This window comes from Oryzias melastigma, linkage group LG13 (assembly GCF_002922805.2).
Source record: "Oryzias melastigma strain HK-1 linkage group LG13, ASM292280v2, whole genome shotgun sequence".
Classification (NCBI taxonomy): Eukaryota; Metazoa; Chordata; class Actinopteri; order Beloniformes; family Adrianichthyidae; genus Oryzias; species Oryzias melastigma.
This window is the reverse complement of record NC_050524.1, coordinates 26651747-26668329: the sequence shown is the minus strand read 5'-3', so window position 1 is coordinate 26668329 and position 16583 is coordinate 26651747. Positions and strand designations below refer to the sequence as shown.

General features: G+C 38.3%; 1 protein-coding gene across 6 annotated transcripts in view; it reads left to right on the top strand.

The window, feature by feature from the left end:
- Positions 1-16583, top strand: part of agfg1a (ArfGAP with FG repeats 1a) — a 20538-nt gene continuing 3955 nt past the window's right edge. For 3 of the 6 annotated variants that reach the window (XM_024276943.2, XM_024276941.2, XM_024276942.2), the window contains exons 1-8: positions 1-398; positions 7623-7716; positions 9538-9653; positions 10316-10481; positions 10767-10926; positions 12639-12758; positions 14963-15178; positions 15601-15775. In XM_024276943.2, coding sequence (XP_024132711.1) covers positions 232-398; positions 7623-7716; positions 9538-9653; positions 10316-10481; positions 10767-10926; positions 12639-12758; positions 14963-15178; positions 15601-15775 — 1214 coding nt within the window. In that variant the 5' untranslated portion in view covers positions 1-231. The remainder of the gene's footprint in view (positions 399-7622; positions 7717-9537; positions 9654-10315; positions 10482-10766; positions 10927-12638; positions 12759-14962; positions 15179-15600; positions 15776-16583) is intronic. The other 3 variants (XM_024276939.2, XM_024276944.2, XM_024276945.2) reach the window with 3 other exon arrangements.

Below are 16583 nucleotides of genomic sequence, written 5' to 3'. Positions count from 1 at the left end.
TTGGGTGAAACAGGAAGTAGAAGATGCGTCATCTTGCTCCTCCTGTTCCATCCCTCGAATCTTTCCTTTCGAGGCGACGTGAGGCCGCCCAGACTGCATATCCAACCACCCATCCCCTCTCAGTGGTTCGTGCAAGTCGGGAACCGTTAAAAAGCGTATCCCTTTGTCTTAGTTGGGTCTGACCTTTTGACTCCTGCTGGTTTTATTTCATCGCGCCGTAGACTCTTGACCATGGCGGCGAGCGCGAAACGAAAACAAGAGGAGAAACACCTGAAGATGCTGAGAGAAATGACGAGTTTGCCCCCCAATAGAAAGTGCTTTGACTGCGATCAGCGCGGCCCAACCTATGCCAACATGACCGTGGGCTCCTTCGTGTGCACCTCCTGCTCTGGCATCTTGTAAGTATGAAGTTTCAGCGGGACTTCGGTCCTGACACCTCGGGCATTTCGGACGCTTTTGCTGACTCGGTTAACGCGTGTTAGCATGAGCTAACGTTGGAGAAATAACTAGTAGTAGCGCCGCGGTTGCTGTAAGTGACTCTAGCTGCTGTGACTATGTCTGAGTGTGTTGCGTTTGGGTGGGGTACCCAGGGGTGTCGATGGAAAACAAAAAATGTTTTAAAGGCAACGGGGGCAGCTGTTTCGATGCTAGCTCCTTTAGCTTCTCATGCTAGCTCTGGAACTTCTGACACTTGAACGCTGGCTTCATAGATAAGCCAGCAGCATTCTGCCAAAAACCGGCGGCTAGAAACGCGGTAGAATGTCCTAAAAATATGAGAGCACCGAGTTCGAGTCAAGCCTTGACCCTACAGATTTATAAGCCATAGCATTTCAATGATTGAGACGATATGACACTATATTCGGATTAATTAAAATATATGCTCAAAATAAATACACGTACAAGCCAAACAAAAAGGGCGGTGACCGTTAGTTCTGAGATAACTGAGCTGGAAGTGTTTTATTAGCATTGTATTATGTGTTTAGCCCCGCCATCTATTTCTGTTCGTCATTTAAGGACTCAACGTAACTCGACTGTTAATGACTCACTGTTAACTTGACTTTTACTCTACAAAAACGACTTTCCCGCTGCTTCCCGTTTCCACTAAAATGTTCCTTTAGTTACAGAGTAACTAGGTGTTTTGACTGCGGATGACATTCACCTGGCCTACCACCTTTGTGCCAGAGAACCAAACATTCTGGGCTTTTATTTTGATGGGAACGTTATCGAATCAAATAAAACTTTATTTAAAAAACATTTCGTTGTTTATTAACACAAATTGGTTTACAAAACAAAACACGTCTTTCCATGGAAAAAAAGACCGGCACATTTAAAGAAAAAAAATATATAAATAACGTTTTCAGCTTTATGAAAATTGGTAATCTTACATTTTTTATCTCAACAATTTATAATGTTGAAAAATGTAATTGGAAGGATGCCACCTTAAATTCATGACACACTGATGGCTCTGCATTGGAAAATGAAACTTACTGGTTGCTTCTGTCACAATGCTAATAAAGTAATTTTATTACACAATTTAATTATTTTATTTGGTGCATAATTTAGAAATATTAAAACATATATTTATTATGGCAATACAGATATAAAATTATTTATTTATTCCATTTACGTCCAAAAATATCCATACAATTGATACTTAATTAAACAAAGAAAATTAATTTAGATGAGGAAATTTAAAGCGAACGGAACAGAATTATTTTTTATTTTGAAAAAATAAATTATCTTGGCATTTTTTAAAAAAAGAGGAAATCATTCATAGATTTGAATGTATCTGAATATCTGAGTTCATGGTTAAGTGGGGGTGTGGTAGGCAGGAAATCAGTTTGATCATCGTCATTCATCTTCATCCAGTGTGGGTCCTTTGGGTAGACCTTTGCACTACTATCCAAGTATATAGCCACGAGGGGCCCCAAATCTGTGTCTCCCTATGTGCCTGTCCCCAGCCCGGATAAAATACAGGGTTGTGTCAGGCGAGGTGTCTAAACTACCTATGTGAATCAGTGAAAAGCTGAATTACTGTCATGAGCCGTGAAGGGATAAGCCAAAAAGTGAACACGTGTTTGATAAATCCATATATCTAAATTTGTATCTACCTGTTTAATCCATGGCTTTGCTATTAGTATGCTATTTAAATATATTTTAAAATTATTTTTAAGATGTCTTTGCTTCTTTACATTTATTTAAAAACACAAACACTTTTGCATTCTCAGAGCAAGGACATTGTGAAAATATATATATTTTTTGGACAGCAGAATTTAAAGTATGTTCTGGTGTTTTTCTATAGAAATCTGTTTAAATAATCATTGATGATCCACAGATCAAACTGTTTCGACTGATGAAAGAAAAAAAGTGAAATATTAAAAATTACATTTTGCTAGGTAAAAAGAAATCCCCCCTCAACACCACCTCAAGTTTTACAGTTTCTGATTAGATGTTAAAATATTTAATGAAATGTATGTTTCCTAATGTATATTTCATTTCATGGGGTGGCTGTGGGCAGCGGTAGGGCGATTGGGAGATCGCATGTTCGATTCCCGCCTTTCCCAGCCTTGTGTTGAAGTGTCCTTGGGCAAGACACTGAACCCCAACTTGACTCTAGTGGAAGGTTGGCGCCAGTGTTCAGCAGTGGAGCTGCCATCAGTGTGTGAAGGTGACTGTAAAGCACTTTGGACCTTCATAGAAGGTAGAAAAGCGCTATACAGGTATACACCATTTACCATTTAACCAATCCTTAAAACTTTTTTACTGCAAAAAAAGTTTGTTTGGCTTTTCTTAATCTTGAAGTTGCACATCTAACATCAGTCTTATGCTAAGTTTATAAATCTGTTGTTTACGGTCACGGTTGAATCAAAGTCTTCCCTGTGTGACACAGCCAGGAAGCTGAGTGTGATTGTAGGCTCAGGAAGTGGTATGGCCTCACCGCACTCCTGCATCAGCAGCATGTGATGTTGTATGTGTGCAACAGGAAGCAGCAAACTGTTCAGACCTTTGCAGAGAAGTCTCAGCATTGAGCTTGAATACCAAAACTTTGATATGGAGGAATCATTTGGAACGTGTTTTTGTTATTTGAAGAAAAAGTGTGAGCATTTTTGTTCAAATCAAACTTAAAAACACTCAAAACAAAACCATAGATGAATGGAAGAACGGAGTTTATCAGTTTGTTGCACAATAGTGAAGGTTTTCTCAACACTTCTGAATAAAAAAAAGAAGTTCTTGTTTCAAGGTTGCAAGAGCAGAGTTTTTTTTTGTGGAGACATTTCAAACTCCACAATACTTCCTGAACTTCTACAGGGCCTTCCTACCACAGCACTAATTATAGCATCACAGATACATGTCTATAGCAAGCCCCCACCTTCTGTTACTCAATTTGAAGCACACCAGGAATCCTAAATGTTCCTCCAATGAACATTAGAGGCTGGTGGCTAAAGCAGTTTCCATTTTCTCTGTTAAAAGGTCAGATTTGAAACCTAAAACAAACAGGAACATATGTTGCTTTATTTCTTGGGGCGAGTGGACCCTACAAAGCTTCAACGTTGACTTTGTCCTGCTCGTTTTTAACGTTGTTAAGCTCAAATCAATGTGCAGAATTCAGTGGGTGATATCAGACTTTGATTCCCGTTTATAGATGTCTGTGGTCAATAACAGAGTAAGGAGGAACTTTCTGTTGGTCTTCGAGACTGATGATGAGATAGTGGAGCATTGAGAGTTAAGTGTTTTGGTTTACAATATGAAACAGATAATGGATAGGAAGCACTTTTCAGAATGACAATGACCCCTGACTTTGTTAGATGGGTCACACCACTCTTAGTTTATTCTCCAGCAAAGCACAACGCAGATATATGCTTTAATATCTAGTGACATCCTCGTGATATCAGCATTCAACCTCAAATGTAAGACGATACATTTTTCTTGTGATTTTTGTCAGAAATTTTCAACTCACCTGCTTTCATCCACATAATTTCTTACAACAAATTCTAATTTAGGAATCCAATTCTAGCTGGAACTTTCTGCAATATAGACATTAATAACAACAATACAATTAATGTTTATATCTGTTTACTGACTAGCAACTAAATTTGAGTATAACCTTTATTAATGTTGAAATAAACATGTTTACCACAAATAAAAAGCAAACAACCAAAACAGAAGTGGAGTGAGTCACACAAGGGAAGTCTTTACATTGGCATCTTTTGGTGGGTCAGAGTGTGGCGATAATCAGCTGGAAAAGGAAACGACTCTGTAATCATGTAATTAAATTTGAAAAAAATCCAAACTTTCAAATGAGATTCAATCTCTGTGATTTTCTTTTCTTTAAATGTGTCAAAAAATTTAATTGGTTGCCTTTTAAAGACAAAAACACCAACTGAGTAGGATCTTGTGCAGACAGTTGACTTCCTTAAGGGCATTGGAAGGGGCACAACCACCTACTTACTATCTTCTCTCTCTTAGTTGTGGTTATTTAATGGGTGTTGTTGGAATTTGCTATGTAAACACATTCCTTGTGAAGGTTGGGACCTTCCCTGGAAAACATTCCGATAGGAATTGCTCATAACAGGAGGTAGCTCCACTTGTCCTTTGTATCCTGAGTAAGGAGAGATGTAAGACTCACTAAGTGGTTCTAGTGAGGTACAAACATCACAGACGGCAAACAGGACTTTCAATTCAAAGGTTAAATATTAGGGTGTTTTCTTTTGTCTCCACTTGTTTTCTTGATCAATTTTACACACCTTAAGTTTATTTATTTGCCAATAATGAGTTGTTTATTAATCATACATACATTTTTAGATACCATGTTGTGAGTTCAACACACCCTGGAGGTGTGTTGAATAGAATTGCTGAATAGAAAAAAAAATGCATCACCTGCTATAATGCCACTGTGAATGTTGTAAACTGATTAATGAAAATACTGAACTGAAGCTAATTGTAGAACGCAAAGTTGGCTAAAAATTTGGCTGCAATTGCAAATGTCATCAGAATTTATCAGAAGGAATAAATGTTTCTGAATTTTTCTGACTTCGTTGCAACCGAGTATAAGTTGCACCCCTGGTGAAACTATCCCAAAAAAACAAAAAGGTGCAAGATATAATTCAGAAAATACGATGGTATTAAAACTCACTGGTTGAGTGAGGTTGTGTCTTAATTCCCTCACCACTCATTGTTCTATATCGGGGAATTGCCACTTGTTGGGGTGTCTGAATGTACCTATTTGAAATTCAGTGCCCTGGACATTTCCCAAAAGTCTTAGTGAAAAAAACAGTGTGCATTGATGACAAATAGAGACCACAATGCATTTCATCTGAACAATTTGTCATTCCAAAAAGTGTACATTTATTTCTTATGAACCATCCAAGTTTTCATCATCATCAGAACACAGTGGATTCATACAATGTTTTATATTTGAGATTTTTACTTTAGAATAGAGATTATGCATATTTGACATGTCTGAATTTTTTTCTTAAAAATCTGGGGCACTGTATAGTCTCCTAGGAGTTGAGGAGTAGTGAGGCAATTTGGACACAACCTTTGCTTGATGTAAATATTAGCTACATCAGCTAACTGAGTTAGCATTATGCTAACATTCAATCAAATTACCAACATTTCTAAAACTGTTAAAGAACAAACGTGTGTTAATCGAGCTAGCATATGAAAATCACTTTAAATGCCGATAATTTAACTAAAATCACATTGAAGTGCCAAAAAAGCTTAAAAACAGTAAAGTTTGAAATTTAGTCAAACAGTTTTCCATGATTAACAGCACAAAGTGCAAAAAAGTTTCCCAACAGACATTTAGAATCTGAATATTGCTTGTAATCTCTCAAGTTAGCAGTCAAGGCACTTTTCAGTATAAAACATCTAGAGGGTAATGACACGCTATATACTCCTATTCAGTGCCTTCACTTAAAAGATTTAAGAATGTCTCTTTGTGGGAGGAAATACCTTTAGAAAATGGTTGGAGAAAACCCTCAAATGACTCTGATCAGCATCTGCAGACAGCAGAGCTTCACAGCTGCATCAGGTTTATCAGAATAGATCTGAGCTTTTAAATGAGTATCTTAAAAAAAAAAAGGTCAAATCAAAAAGCAAGCCAAGAAGTTGCTCAATGAAAATTGATGTTTAGACTTGTTCTGCAAGTCGTCATGACAACAGAGTTGGTGCAGCCGTGACATCTGACACAATAACCCCAAAAAGACTCACTGGTTTCCAAAACGTAGCAGCAATCTCATACAAGTCACAAACGGCAGAAATGAGGAGAAGTAGGTGAACACAGAAACCTGATTTAAAAACAACTGAATTGATCAGAAGTAGGTGGAACAATCAACGTCATTCTTGTGTTTTATGCACAGATATTTCTCCTAGAATTAGAATTAAATCCAATTAAAATACAGCAGAGTAGTTAAAGAAAAGCCCCAGAAAAAAATTATTTTCTGCCACTCGAAGGCCTTGTTTGGAGCAATAGAACAGATGCACTGCCTTCATATTTAGGCCCTAAGGGTACAAGGATTTCCTTCCATTCTTGACCTACTTTATTTTTTTTCATCTAATAGGGAGGAGGATCTGATCACTCAGGTCACTGAAAAATCCAACAAAGCACCAAATCAAGTCCTTTTATTCCTACTAAGGGCTAAATTTGAAAGCTGCACAAGAAAGACGTAGTTTTATTTTGAAATCTTGCATCCATTAACATTTGTCTAACAGGACGTTCTTTCTCGTTTATGAATTGGTTCTGTTGTAAGTTCTGCTAAGAGATCATTTCTGTCTGTTATAAAACCCTTTATTCATTTGGCTTGGATGTAAAGAATAGAGGAGAATAAAGTTCTGTATACGGTAGCAGTGAATAATTTAGTACGTTTATCTCCTATTTCACTGTAGACTCCCTTCTATGAATTACATTATGTGTACTAATGTAACACTTTAGCTCTAGTTTCACAGCTGGTTTTCACAAGTTTAGACGCGATCGCTCCATCGTCTTCTCTTTTTGTGAGGTTTCTTTTTTTAGCCGTGGGGTGTTTTGTCTGTTTGTAAATAAAGAACAGATTATTTAATATTAACAGTGCAAGGTCTTGAGTATTCGTGTTTTTTTTTGTCAACCTGTGAAGTTTAAGTGGTGCAGCTGGATATTTCTAGACTAAATCTAATGATTAGCATTGATCGCTTTTAACCTTGTAGTCGGATCCAAATGAACTTCCCTGGAAAAGTATTCCTGGAGTTCGTCCTTGCTCAGTTATTAAAGTTTCATGGCATTTTTAATTGAGCCCACAGTGTTTCTGAAGGAAAAGAACTGAAGCTTTAATTGATAGGTGTTACCTCGTCATATTTTAGAGTTTGTAGGCTGTATTCATTCTGACATAGCTGGTATTCTACTGACGGTTCGGCTTTTGTAAATGAAGCAAGTGTTTCGCCCACTGCCATTGTTATATTCTTCTCTTTATTTTAATGTGCTGCTAATACAGCTCTTTGTAAATCCTTAGTCTTTGAAGTCTTTCTATAATTTCCTTCTTTCCGTTGTTAAAAGTCAATGTTCCGAGATGTGAATGCCATCGTGTCTTCTCATTTACATCATCTTCTAATTAAGTTGACCCCAGCATCCATTTCCCCTCCCACAGACGAGGACTGAACCCACCACACAGAGTCAAGTCCATCTCCATGACGACCTTCACGCAACAGGAAATTGAATTTCTTCAAAAACACGGAAATGAGGTAGGAATGTTGACTTTGTTTACAAATTATTCTGCAGATGACTTCCCAAACACATTGAATGTTTGTGTAGCTGAATAATTGGTAAACAAACACACGTCTAGTCAACCCACAACTTCAAACAATTAATTTTTGTCATGGTGGCAAACGCAGCTGAATACCAGTAAGGATGGACAAACTCTAATGGGTTGCAGTGCTGAATATTTCAATATACATAAAGATTACTTTCCAAAGAAATCTTTGAGAATAATTGCTGAAGTAGGATTTGTAGAAACTCAATATTTTTTATTTTATTTAAATGAAATCTTCTTAACAATTACAACTCTTCAAGTTCAAATGTCAAAGTTTTTAGAGCCGCATTTAAGCAAAAATGCACAATTCAGCAAAAGGGAGCTTCACATTTATAGGTTAAAGATTGCTCTTTCACTGTTATTTTAAAGTTCTAAGATGTTTTAAAAGATGGTAAAACATTAATGTCATATGTGATTTTTTTTCTAAAAACTCTTGGTCATTTTGTGTATGTGTTTGTTTGTTTATTGTAATTTTGTAAAAATACAGTTTTCATAAATTCAAGTTTCAATTGAAGGGAAAAAATAGTTTAAGTTGTTAAACTTTATCCAAACCCTTTTTAAACTTGGAATATTGTCATTCTTCCTTGACACATTTCTAAAGAGAATATGGTAAATAAAAAAGAAAAAAATGAGAGTTGTGCCACCTAGGAAGGGTAGTATAAAAAAAGACGTTAAATCGGTTGGGGCTATTTTATTTCAAGACTGCCATGCAACAGCAGGTTCACTGGTAGAGGTTAAAAATGAATTACAAATGACAACATCAGAACTCTTATGGTACGTTCACTCCACGGATGTGACGCTTGTTCAAGAATTGGTTAAAAATGTGTTTTTGAACGCATTTACCTACAGTTTGTCCTTAGTGCAAATTGTTGAAACGTTGTAAATTTTGCATCTTCACATCTATTCTGATACAGTAAATGAAAGGCTTTGTGACGCCACCCATACATTACTGCTGCTAAATCAAAGTCCCTGATTGGTTAAAGTCGTTTCACTTTCGACGCGTGTTCAGTGGATGCATGTTTTGTACACAGAGCCCAAAAATGGTCATAGAAACTTGCTTAGCTATCCATGAACACGATTTTTTTAAAGTGTGAAATGTGCATTTACAGACTTTTCATTAATCTTTCATTAAACGCGTGTTACCGAGGATTCTGTGAACGTAGTACTAGGGATTTTCAAAATAAGAGTTCTGTGTGAAACCTTCAAAAAAAAGAGAGATTTTTTTTCCATCTGCGGTGCAAATTTGACACAACCCTGTGCACACATTAGGAAAAACCTTAGATAAAGCAAGTTAACGTCACATTGATTTTGGGTTTAGCATTCTGTACAAAGTGAGCATACATATGCCGTATGCCAATTTTAGGTGATTATACTTTGTAAGTCCTGTACTCTTAAAATGCTAAACTACTTGGTCCTCTCTTCTGGAGTTTATCATGTCTAAAGGATTTTCCATTTCAAAAACAGCCCCTGTAGAAATAAGTCAAATGTTCAATCCAAAAAAAATGTCTTTAAATGAGCAGAAAAGAAAGGACAAGAAAAATAGTCCTACCAAGAATTCTTATCTTAAAATACAAATGTAGTCACTGAAATGTGTTTCCAATAAACTAAAATTATTTGTCAATTGATGTTTTTTTTTGCAATTTTGCCTTAAAAATATGAATCTTGAAATGAGTTTTATTTCCAAAAGTCCTGCTGTAAAGCCATAGTCCTGCGTAGCTGAATGTTCAACATTCCCATACTTGATGTGTTTCAGGTATGTAAACAAATCTGGCTCGGCCTTTATGACGACAGAACCTCTTCAGTACCGGATTTCAGGGAACCACAGAAGGTCAAAGAGTTCCTTCAAGAAAAATACGAGAAGAAAAGATGGTGAGTGACATTTTGAGGCAGAAATCGGAGCGGTAACGGCGCAGGCGTGCAGCTTCTCTTCTGCGCCTCGCTGTGTCTCAAAGGCAGCTTGCAGAACTTAGCCTGCAGCAAGCCATCAGAAACCTTCTAATAAATGCATAGAATGTAGGTCAGAGCGTTCTATCCATGTTGTATGCAAAAGAAGGAGAAATAAGATAATAAAGTACAAGGTTTTATTGAAATAAACATGAGGGTTATCACATTTGTCATTGTATCTAATGAGAGAGCCTCTTCCTATAAATATAAATGGAGCCAGCAGGTCGCTGCATCCCTAATCTGTGTGAATTCAGCCGGCGGTACCATGTTAACTCAAAAGATTAGCTCGCATGCTCACCAGGTACTTCTGATAATTGACATTCTTATCTGGCGAATGCTGCTTGGAAAGATGTATTTTTAGTCCTGCTTCTGGTGTCTCTGAAGGCTGAGCTAAATGAGAGCAGTCGAGAAATCACTACTTGTCTCAACGTGCCGCTGCGGCTGCAGACAAGCTTTCCCTTAAGTTTTTCACCTCAAACACACCAAGGTCAAAGATGAGTCTACCGAAAAGGCTGGAAATCCTTTTATTGTAGTACTCTGTCAAAGAAAAGTCTAAAATGTTTTCTGAATGTGACCCCCCCCCCCAGGTATGTACCTCCTGAGCAAGCCAAGGTAGTGGCGTCCGTCCATGCTTCCATCTCTGGGTCATCGAACAGCAGCACCAGCAGCACCCCTGAGGTCCGGCCGCTCAAATCCTTGTTGGGGGAGGCTGCTCCAGCTCTGCACCTCAACAAGAACACCCCACCGAACCAGGCGAGTGCTTTAGATGCAGAGTTTTTGCTCCTAGTTTTACTGAAGTTGAGGCTCATTTGAAGGACAAAAAACCCTGTTCATTAATAATGAAACAGGTTACATTTTGCAATTAAAAAAAGGAGACTGGTCTGGTCATGTGGGTCTTTTTATTATTATTATTTATTATTACTATTATTTGTATTAATTTTTATTTTTTAAAGGTTGTTTCATAAACGTTGGTCTTACTCACACGTCTTTACAAATGTATCTCGCGGATTAATTAATCTTTCTTTCCCTCTCCACCAGTCTCCAGTGGTGAACCGTGCACACACGCATCAGCAGCAGCAGTTCCACGAGAAGAAGTTTGACCTCCTCAGTGACTTGGGTGGAGACATCTTCGCCGCCCCGCCCAACGCAGCCGCCACCTCCGGCTTTGCTAACTTTGCACACTTCAACAGCACTACAAGTAAGGAAGCACACAACCTGAGAAAAGGTGTGAAGACACAGACACAGATCATGCCCAGCATGTACAAATAGCAAGATCTTGATCTGGATAGACCAAACACAAACCTGTCTTAATCAGACCATGTTCTTCATCAAAGTCTGTGAAAAGACAAGTTTAGACAATAGACAAATGCACTCTGTCTCTGTCCAGCTCTGTTGGACAGATGACCTCACATTAGGTTTGAACATTAGAATTCAGCTCTCAACAGGAAGTTTCTCATTATTCAGGTCTTTAAACCAAAAGCCTCCACAAAAGTGCCTCAATGTGTTAAAGTTGTTGGTTTTCAGCATATTTTCTGCCTCCTCAGGTTGTCATTGTGGGCAGAAATGTACTTTTATGTTTTCTGTTGGTACTACAGTACTTTTATTCCCAGAAGCCCTCTAGCTCATTGAACTGGAGGTTTTATAAACTTTGTCAGCAGTGAAACCCTCAAAACCTTCTCTACAAAACTCTTTCAACACAAAATACTCTGTTAGTCTGTTATGTTTTTGTAAACCTCTTCCGATTAGTCTTGAATGTTTTTAAAAATCTAACATCAAGTTGTTTGAATTGTTTTAAATTGTTCAAACAGGCTGCTGGTACTGGTTAACGTGAAACCCTGAATGTAATATTCTCAGAGTATGAATAATGTCTTGTTAAATGACTTGTTTTTAGAGTTTAATCCATCTGGATTATGTAAAATGAAACGATCCATCTGAAGAAGACTTTTCCTTTAGTTGCTTATTTTCATTTACAATCAAATTTACTGATAAGTGAAGTTTTAAAACATAATTAATCACTATATAACTGGAAAGACGGGTTGTAAAAAGCTGATTCTACTTCATTTGTCCTTCAGGCTCCATTTTCAACCTTTTTATAGATGAAAGCTTCAGATAAAGCAGAGGAAATGCTGTCAGCAGCAAGTACCCGGTGATGAATACAGACATGAAATATTTTCAGCTTTTGTCGTTGATCCTTGACTTAGACTTTGAACAGTCATCCTGCTGACTGTGTCGTGTTGAGAGGCAGCTCTCTCAAGAGGCTAATACCCAGCAAAGTGAGGGGAAATGTGGCTCATTTCCGGGTTTGACTCGTGGTCTTTGCAAAAACTGTCTAATAGTCGAGCTGATAGAACGGATGACTTCTTCGGAAAATGTTTGGAGCCTCAGTGAACGTTGCTGACAGTTTTCCTGTTAGCGCAGAGGAAAACTGATAGCACCTGATGGAAAGAAAAAGCTGCATGTTCACAAGTCTGTTTATTCATTCATCTCATACATCAAGGTTCTTTTTTGTGGCAATGTGTGGACACTGCAACTTCAAACAGTGGATTTTTAGGGCTCAACTATGCAAAGTTTGTCGTTGAGCTGATAAGATGTGGTCAAAGTTTAATAAAAGCACACTTGTCAGAGGGATATTTAAAGGGGAAGTTATAATGTTTTTGTAAGTTTTACACAAAAAGTAATTAACCAGTGTGTCCCAAATAAAGGAATTGTCACTTTAAACACAAGAAATTCAAGGATATTTATTTGTAATCCTAAAATCTTAGAAGAACTTTAAGAAATGTTCATTTTTTTTAATCATTCATGATTTTTATTTATTCATTACTATTGTCTCCCATGTCTGCATCCATTCATTTCTTGTTTCTTCTCATTTTTCTTTGCTCATCTGTCGGTCTCAACCTCATCCACCTCCAGCGCCGCAGAGCTCCAAAGCAGACGCAGACTTTGCTCAGTTTGATGCTTTCGGGAGCTCTTCTGGGTCCACGGGAGGTTTCCCCCAAGCAGCCCAGGCTCCATTTCAGCCCCCAAAGCCAGGTAGTGGATGAAATGTCGCATTTGAAGCAATGAAGGCAACAAAAATCAACACCAAATACCTTCTGATCTCAGAGAAAATCCTTGAGTTTTGTTCTTGTTTGTTTTGATCATTTAACAGTTCAAAATGGTAAATTGTAAAAGAGACTAGAGTTTTTTAAATGAGTTTTGTGGGATATTTGTGCAATTATCATGCCATTATTCTGTAATGGAGGTGTTTGATCAAAAAAAGATCCTCTCATGGTTAGGTGACACAGGTAACACAATAATTCAGCGTGTTGCACATAGGTCTAAGCTCATGATTTTATACTGTCCTGATGTCCTCTCAGTCACATAACAATATGTAGATATTTACCGGGTATCTTATATACTGCTTTCCTTTGCTTGACATGTGTGGTCATGATTGGCTTCTTGGCTGGGGGGGTCTTTAAGAGCTCCGTCTGCTGCAGAACACAGCAGCAACTTGCCCGTTTTCCTGCTTCATCAGCAGTTTGTGTTCGATCGAACAGCGGATGACTTTCACCTCTTTGTCGACCTCTGTCTCGGCCGCTCCCCCCGTCCCTCTTTCATGTGTTTTCTTCTCGTCTGCCAGCGTTGGCTGCGCTGTCCTCCAGCTGCAGTGTGGGCGCGTTTGCCGCCGCTCTGCCTCTCCAAAGCGCACACAGTGAGTCTGTCGCTGGGCTGGCCCTCATAGCTGCCTCCACCCTCGTAGATACTTCCACCCTCCCAGCCTCTCCACTGCATAGTGCTCTATGTTTCCCTGGTTATTTCAATGCACATACATGATAAAGGAGCTAAATAATGAATAAATAAGAAAAAACATTCTTCCTCTTTACAAACTGATGAGCTGTGTTTAGTACACCACAAAACTATTTTTGGTGTTTTTCATACATTTCTGCTATTAAACAGTATTTAGCATTTTCCATAGAGAAAAATAATTTAAAGACTCGAATGTATCCTATTTCAGTTTAGGACAGTAATACTTTAAGGGTTTATAAGAGAATAATTCTTTAAACGATTTTGTAGTTTGTTAAAACATATTAAAGCCATAACATATTTATTTTTAATCAGTATTTGTACACTCCCAAAGACCTACACTTTTTCCTTTGGCTTCACAAAACCTGCATTTCTTACAGTACAATGACTCATCATCCTGTTTCTTTAGGTTGTGGTGGTTTAGTTACCTTAGTTACATTTTCCTACTCAAAGTGACATTTGGACATTTTTGCACATCACTGATTTTACTACAAAGTGTATGGGGGAAAAAACAAGACTTGATAGGTGTGTGTGAGGAACAGCCAGCCCAGTTTAAACGTTTCCAGCTAATAATTTGCCACTGCTATCTTATGTACCACCAGGTCCTCTTGCTACTTTTTAGCATCACAACCATTGACTGTATCTGAGGATTGTAGCGAGTGAGTATGACATCATCAAGAGAAAATGGTTTACGTCATTCTCCAACCAAATGAGGTCAATTCAGTCCCCTTTTTATTTATTTATTTATTTTGGAGTCAGTGAGCAGTGATTGGTCCGAGACAACATTTCTATGGTAACCACTCCTGCCAATCAGGAGTGTGTTTGTTGGTCCTTCTGATGAAATAGACCTACATTTACCTCCAGACTTCCTGGAATGTACATTTTTTGTCTGTAGAAGACATTTATTGACATGAAGAACTCTCAACCACAGTTGGAATTGACTCCTTTTATCTTCAGAGGACATTTGGTGCTTTTTTAATGATGCTGAATATAGAGGGACGGGGATCTCGGAATTGTAGCTTTTGTTTTTCCTAGTCAAATAATATTGTTTGTTTCCACTGCATTTTCTTTAAATTTGTTCCAACTTCTCCAAAATGTCAAATGTTACATCTGCTCTGAAACAAAGCGGGGAAGTATAAACATCTTTATCTCCTATTTATCTGTGAATCTTAAAATGGTTGGGTGTGATCAAAGCAAGGAAGAAACCAGCTGTTCTTTCCTCCATGTTCCTCTAGAGGGCACTAACTTGATGCTTTTCTTAGCTTCAGAATCTGCAGAGAACAAAAAAGCTCCTTCTATCCGCCACCTAAAGCTGCTGTCCCATTTACAGCCTCCTTTCCTTCCCCGTGTTACAACGTCTCTTCCTGCTCCTCTTCCCTGCCTCTATTGCGTCTTTAGATCAGCAGTGAAGGCTTCCCTCATGACCTTTTCAATTTCTCTCTTTCACACAGGTAGTGCCTCTGCTGGACTAGCAAATGCTAATTTTGCTCATTTTGACAACTTCCCCAAATCGTGTAGTGCTGACTTTGGACCCTTCAGTTCCTCCTCCCAGAGTAACTCCACAGGAGCTGCCAAAGACGCCGCTCTGAGTAATGGCGCTCATGCTGATAAGTACGCAGCTCTGGCTGACCTGGATAACAGATTTAGCTCTGGCAAAACAGAGCAAGGTAAACATCTCCAGCCTAGCCTGTTTCACTGAGTTCAGCTTTAGCATCAGGACATCTCATGGGGACAATTAGAAGAGGCAGAGAAAAGAGTGAAAGTCAACGTAAACTTTATCAGAATTATGTTGACAAGACAGAAAAACTCATATTTGTATCAACAATAAAAAGTTGTTTCTTCCTTCACCAAAATCTGTCCTTATTACTGGACAGACAGCCTGTGTGTAGATGACAGGCCTCTCTTTGATGGAACTCAACCATCCTATGAATAAGATGATATTAAATAATGATCTTAACTGTGCTTTTTGTCCCTAAACAAACATTTATTTTCCATTATTTTAATAGGTCGATTATGGCAGGTATCCTGGGATCTATCTGAGCATTCGTCTGCTTTAGTCGACTGACCGTCGTGTTTTTCCGTCCTGCAGGGGCTGGTATTCCTGGAGGCGTGAGCTCCGCCGCGGCGGCAGCAGGTTTACCTCCAAAGCTGCCAGCCGGTTCCATGGGAGGAGACCGCTATGCGGCGCTAGCTGAGCTGGACACCGTCTTCAGCTCCCCTGCTCCTGCCACCAGTGTCTACAACACGTCCAGCACCTCACAAGGGTGAGAGGCGTTCAAAGACGGAGGCTACTGCAGATCACTTGTAAAGTTCCTGAACAGGAAAAGCTAGTTCAACTGAAAGGCTAACCTTAGTCACAACTAGAGCTGGGTTGATAAAATTGATTAATCTATCTGAATCAATCTAAGTTTAGATCAAAAATCGATCCATGAAAGTAGAGACCAATCCAACGCATAATGCTAAAGTACGTATAATGGGATTTCCAATACGATAACTAATGCTAACGCTCAGTCGACCTAAACGTGCATTGCTGACTAAATGAACATCTTTATAAAGGCATGAATTTTCTAAATCCTTAAAGGATATATTTTTTAAGCAATTTGTGGTCTAAAACATTGTTTTTTTGCTCATTCTTTCTTCTGGAATATGGTGTAATGCTATAGCATGATCGCCACCTAGTGGTCAAACTGAAATGCCCCCCAGGAGAAGCAGAACAATTGTACTCCACTTAAAAATCCATTTAGCAACGCATGGTATTAACAATCTAACAATTATTAAACTAATACATTTTACAGTATGTGGACTGTATCAGATTAATATGAATATCTTCAAAACATATATAGATTATTGATGTATTTCTAAACAAATTTGTCTAAATGTTTAAAGTGTGTCAACTCAAATTTTAATGGAATTGAATTGAGCGAATCGCAAGAATTTAAAGTCTCTGGTGAATTGAATCAAATCTGGAAATTATTATTGAAACCCAGCCCTAGTAACAACTACCCTAGCGGGTAAATACAGACTGTCTGCAGGCAAAAAATGGACGAACCTGTACGAGATGCAGGTGACCCA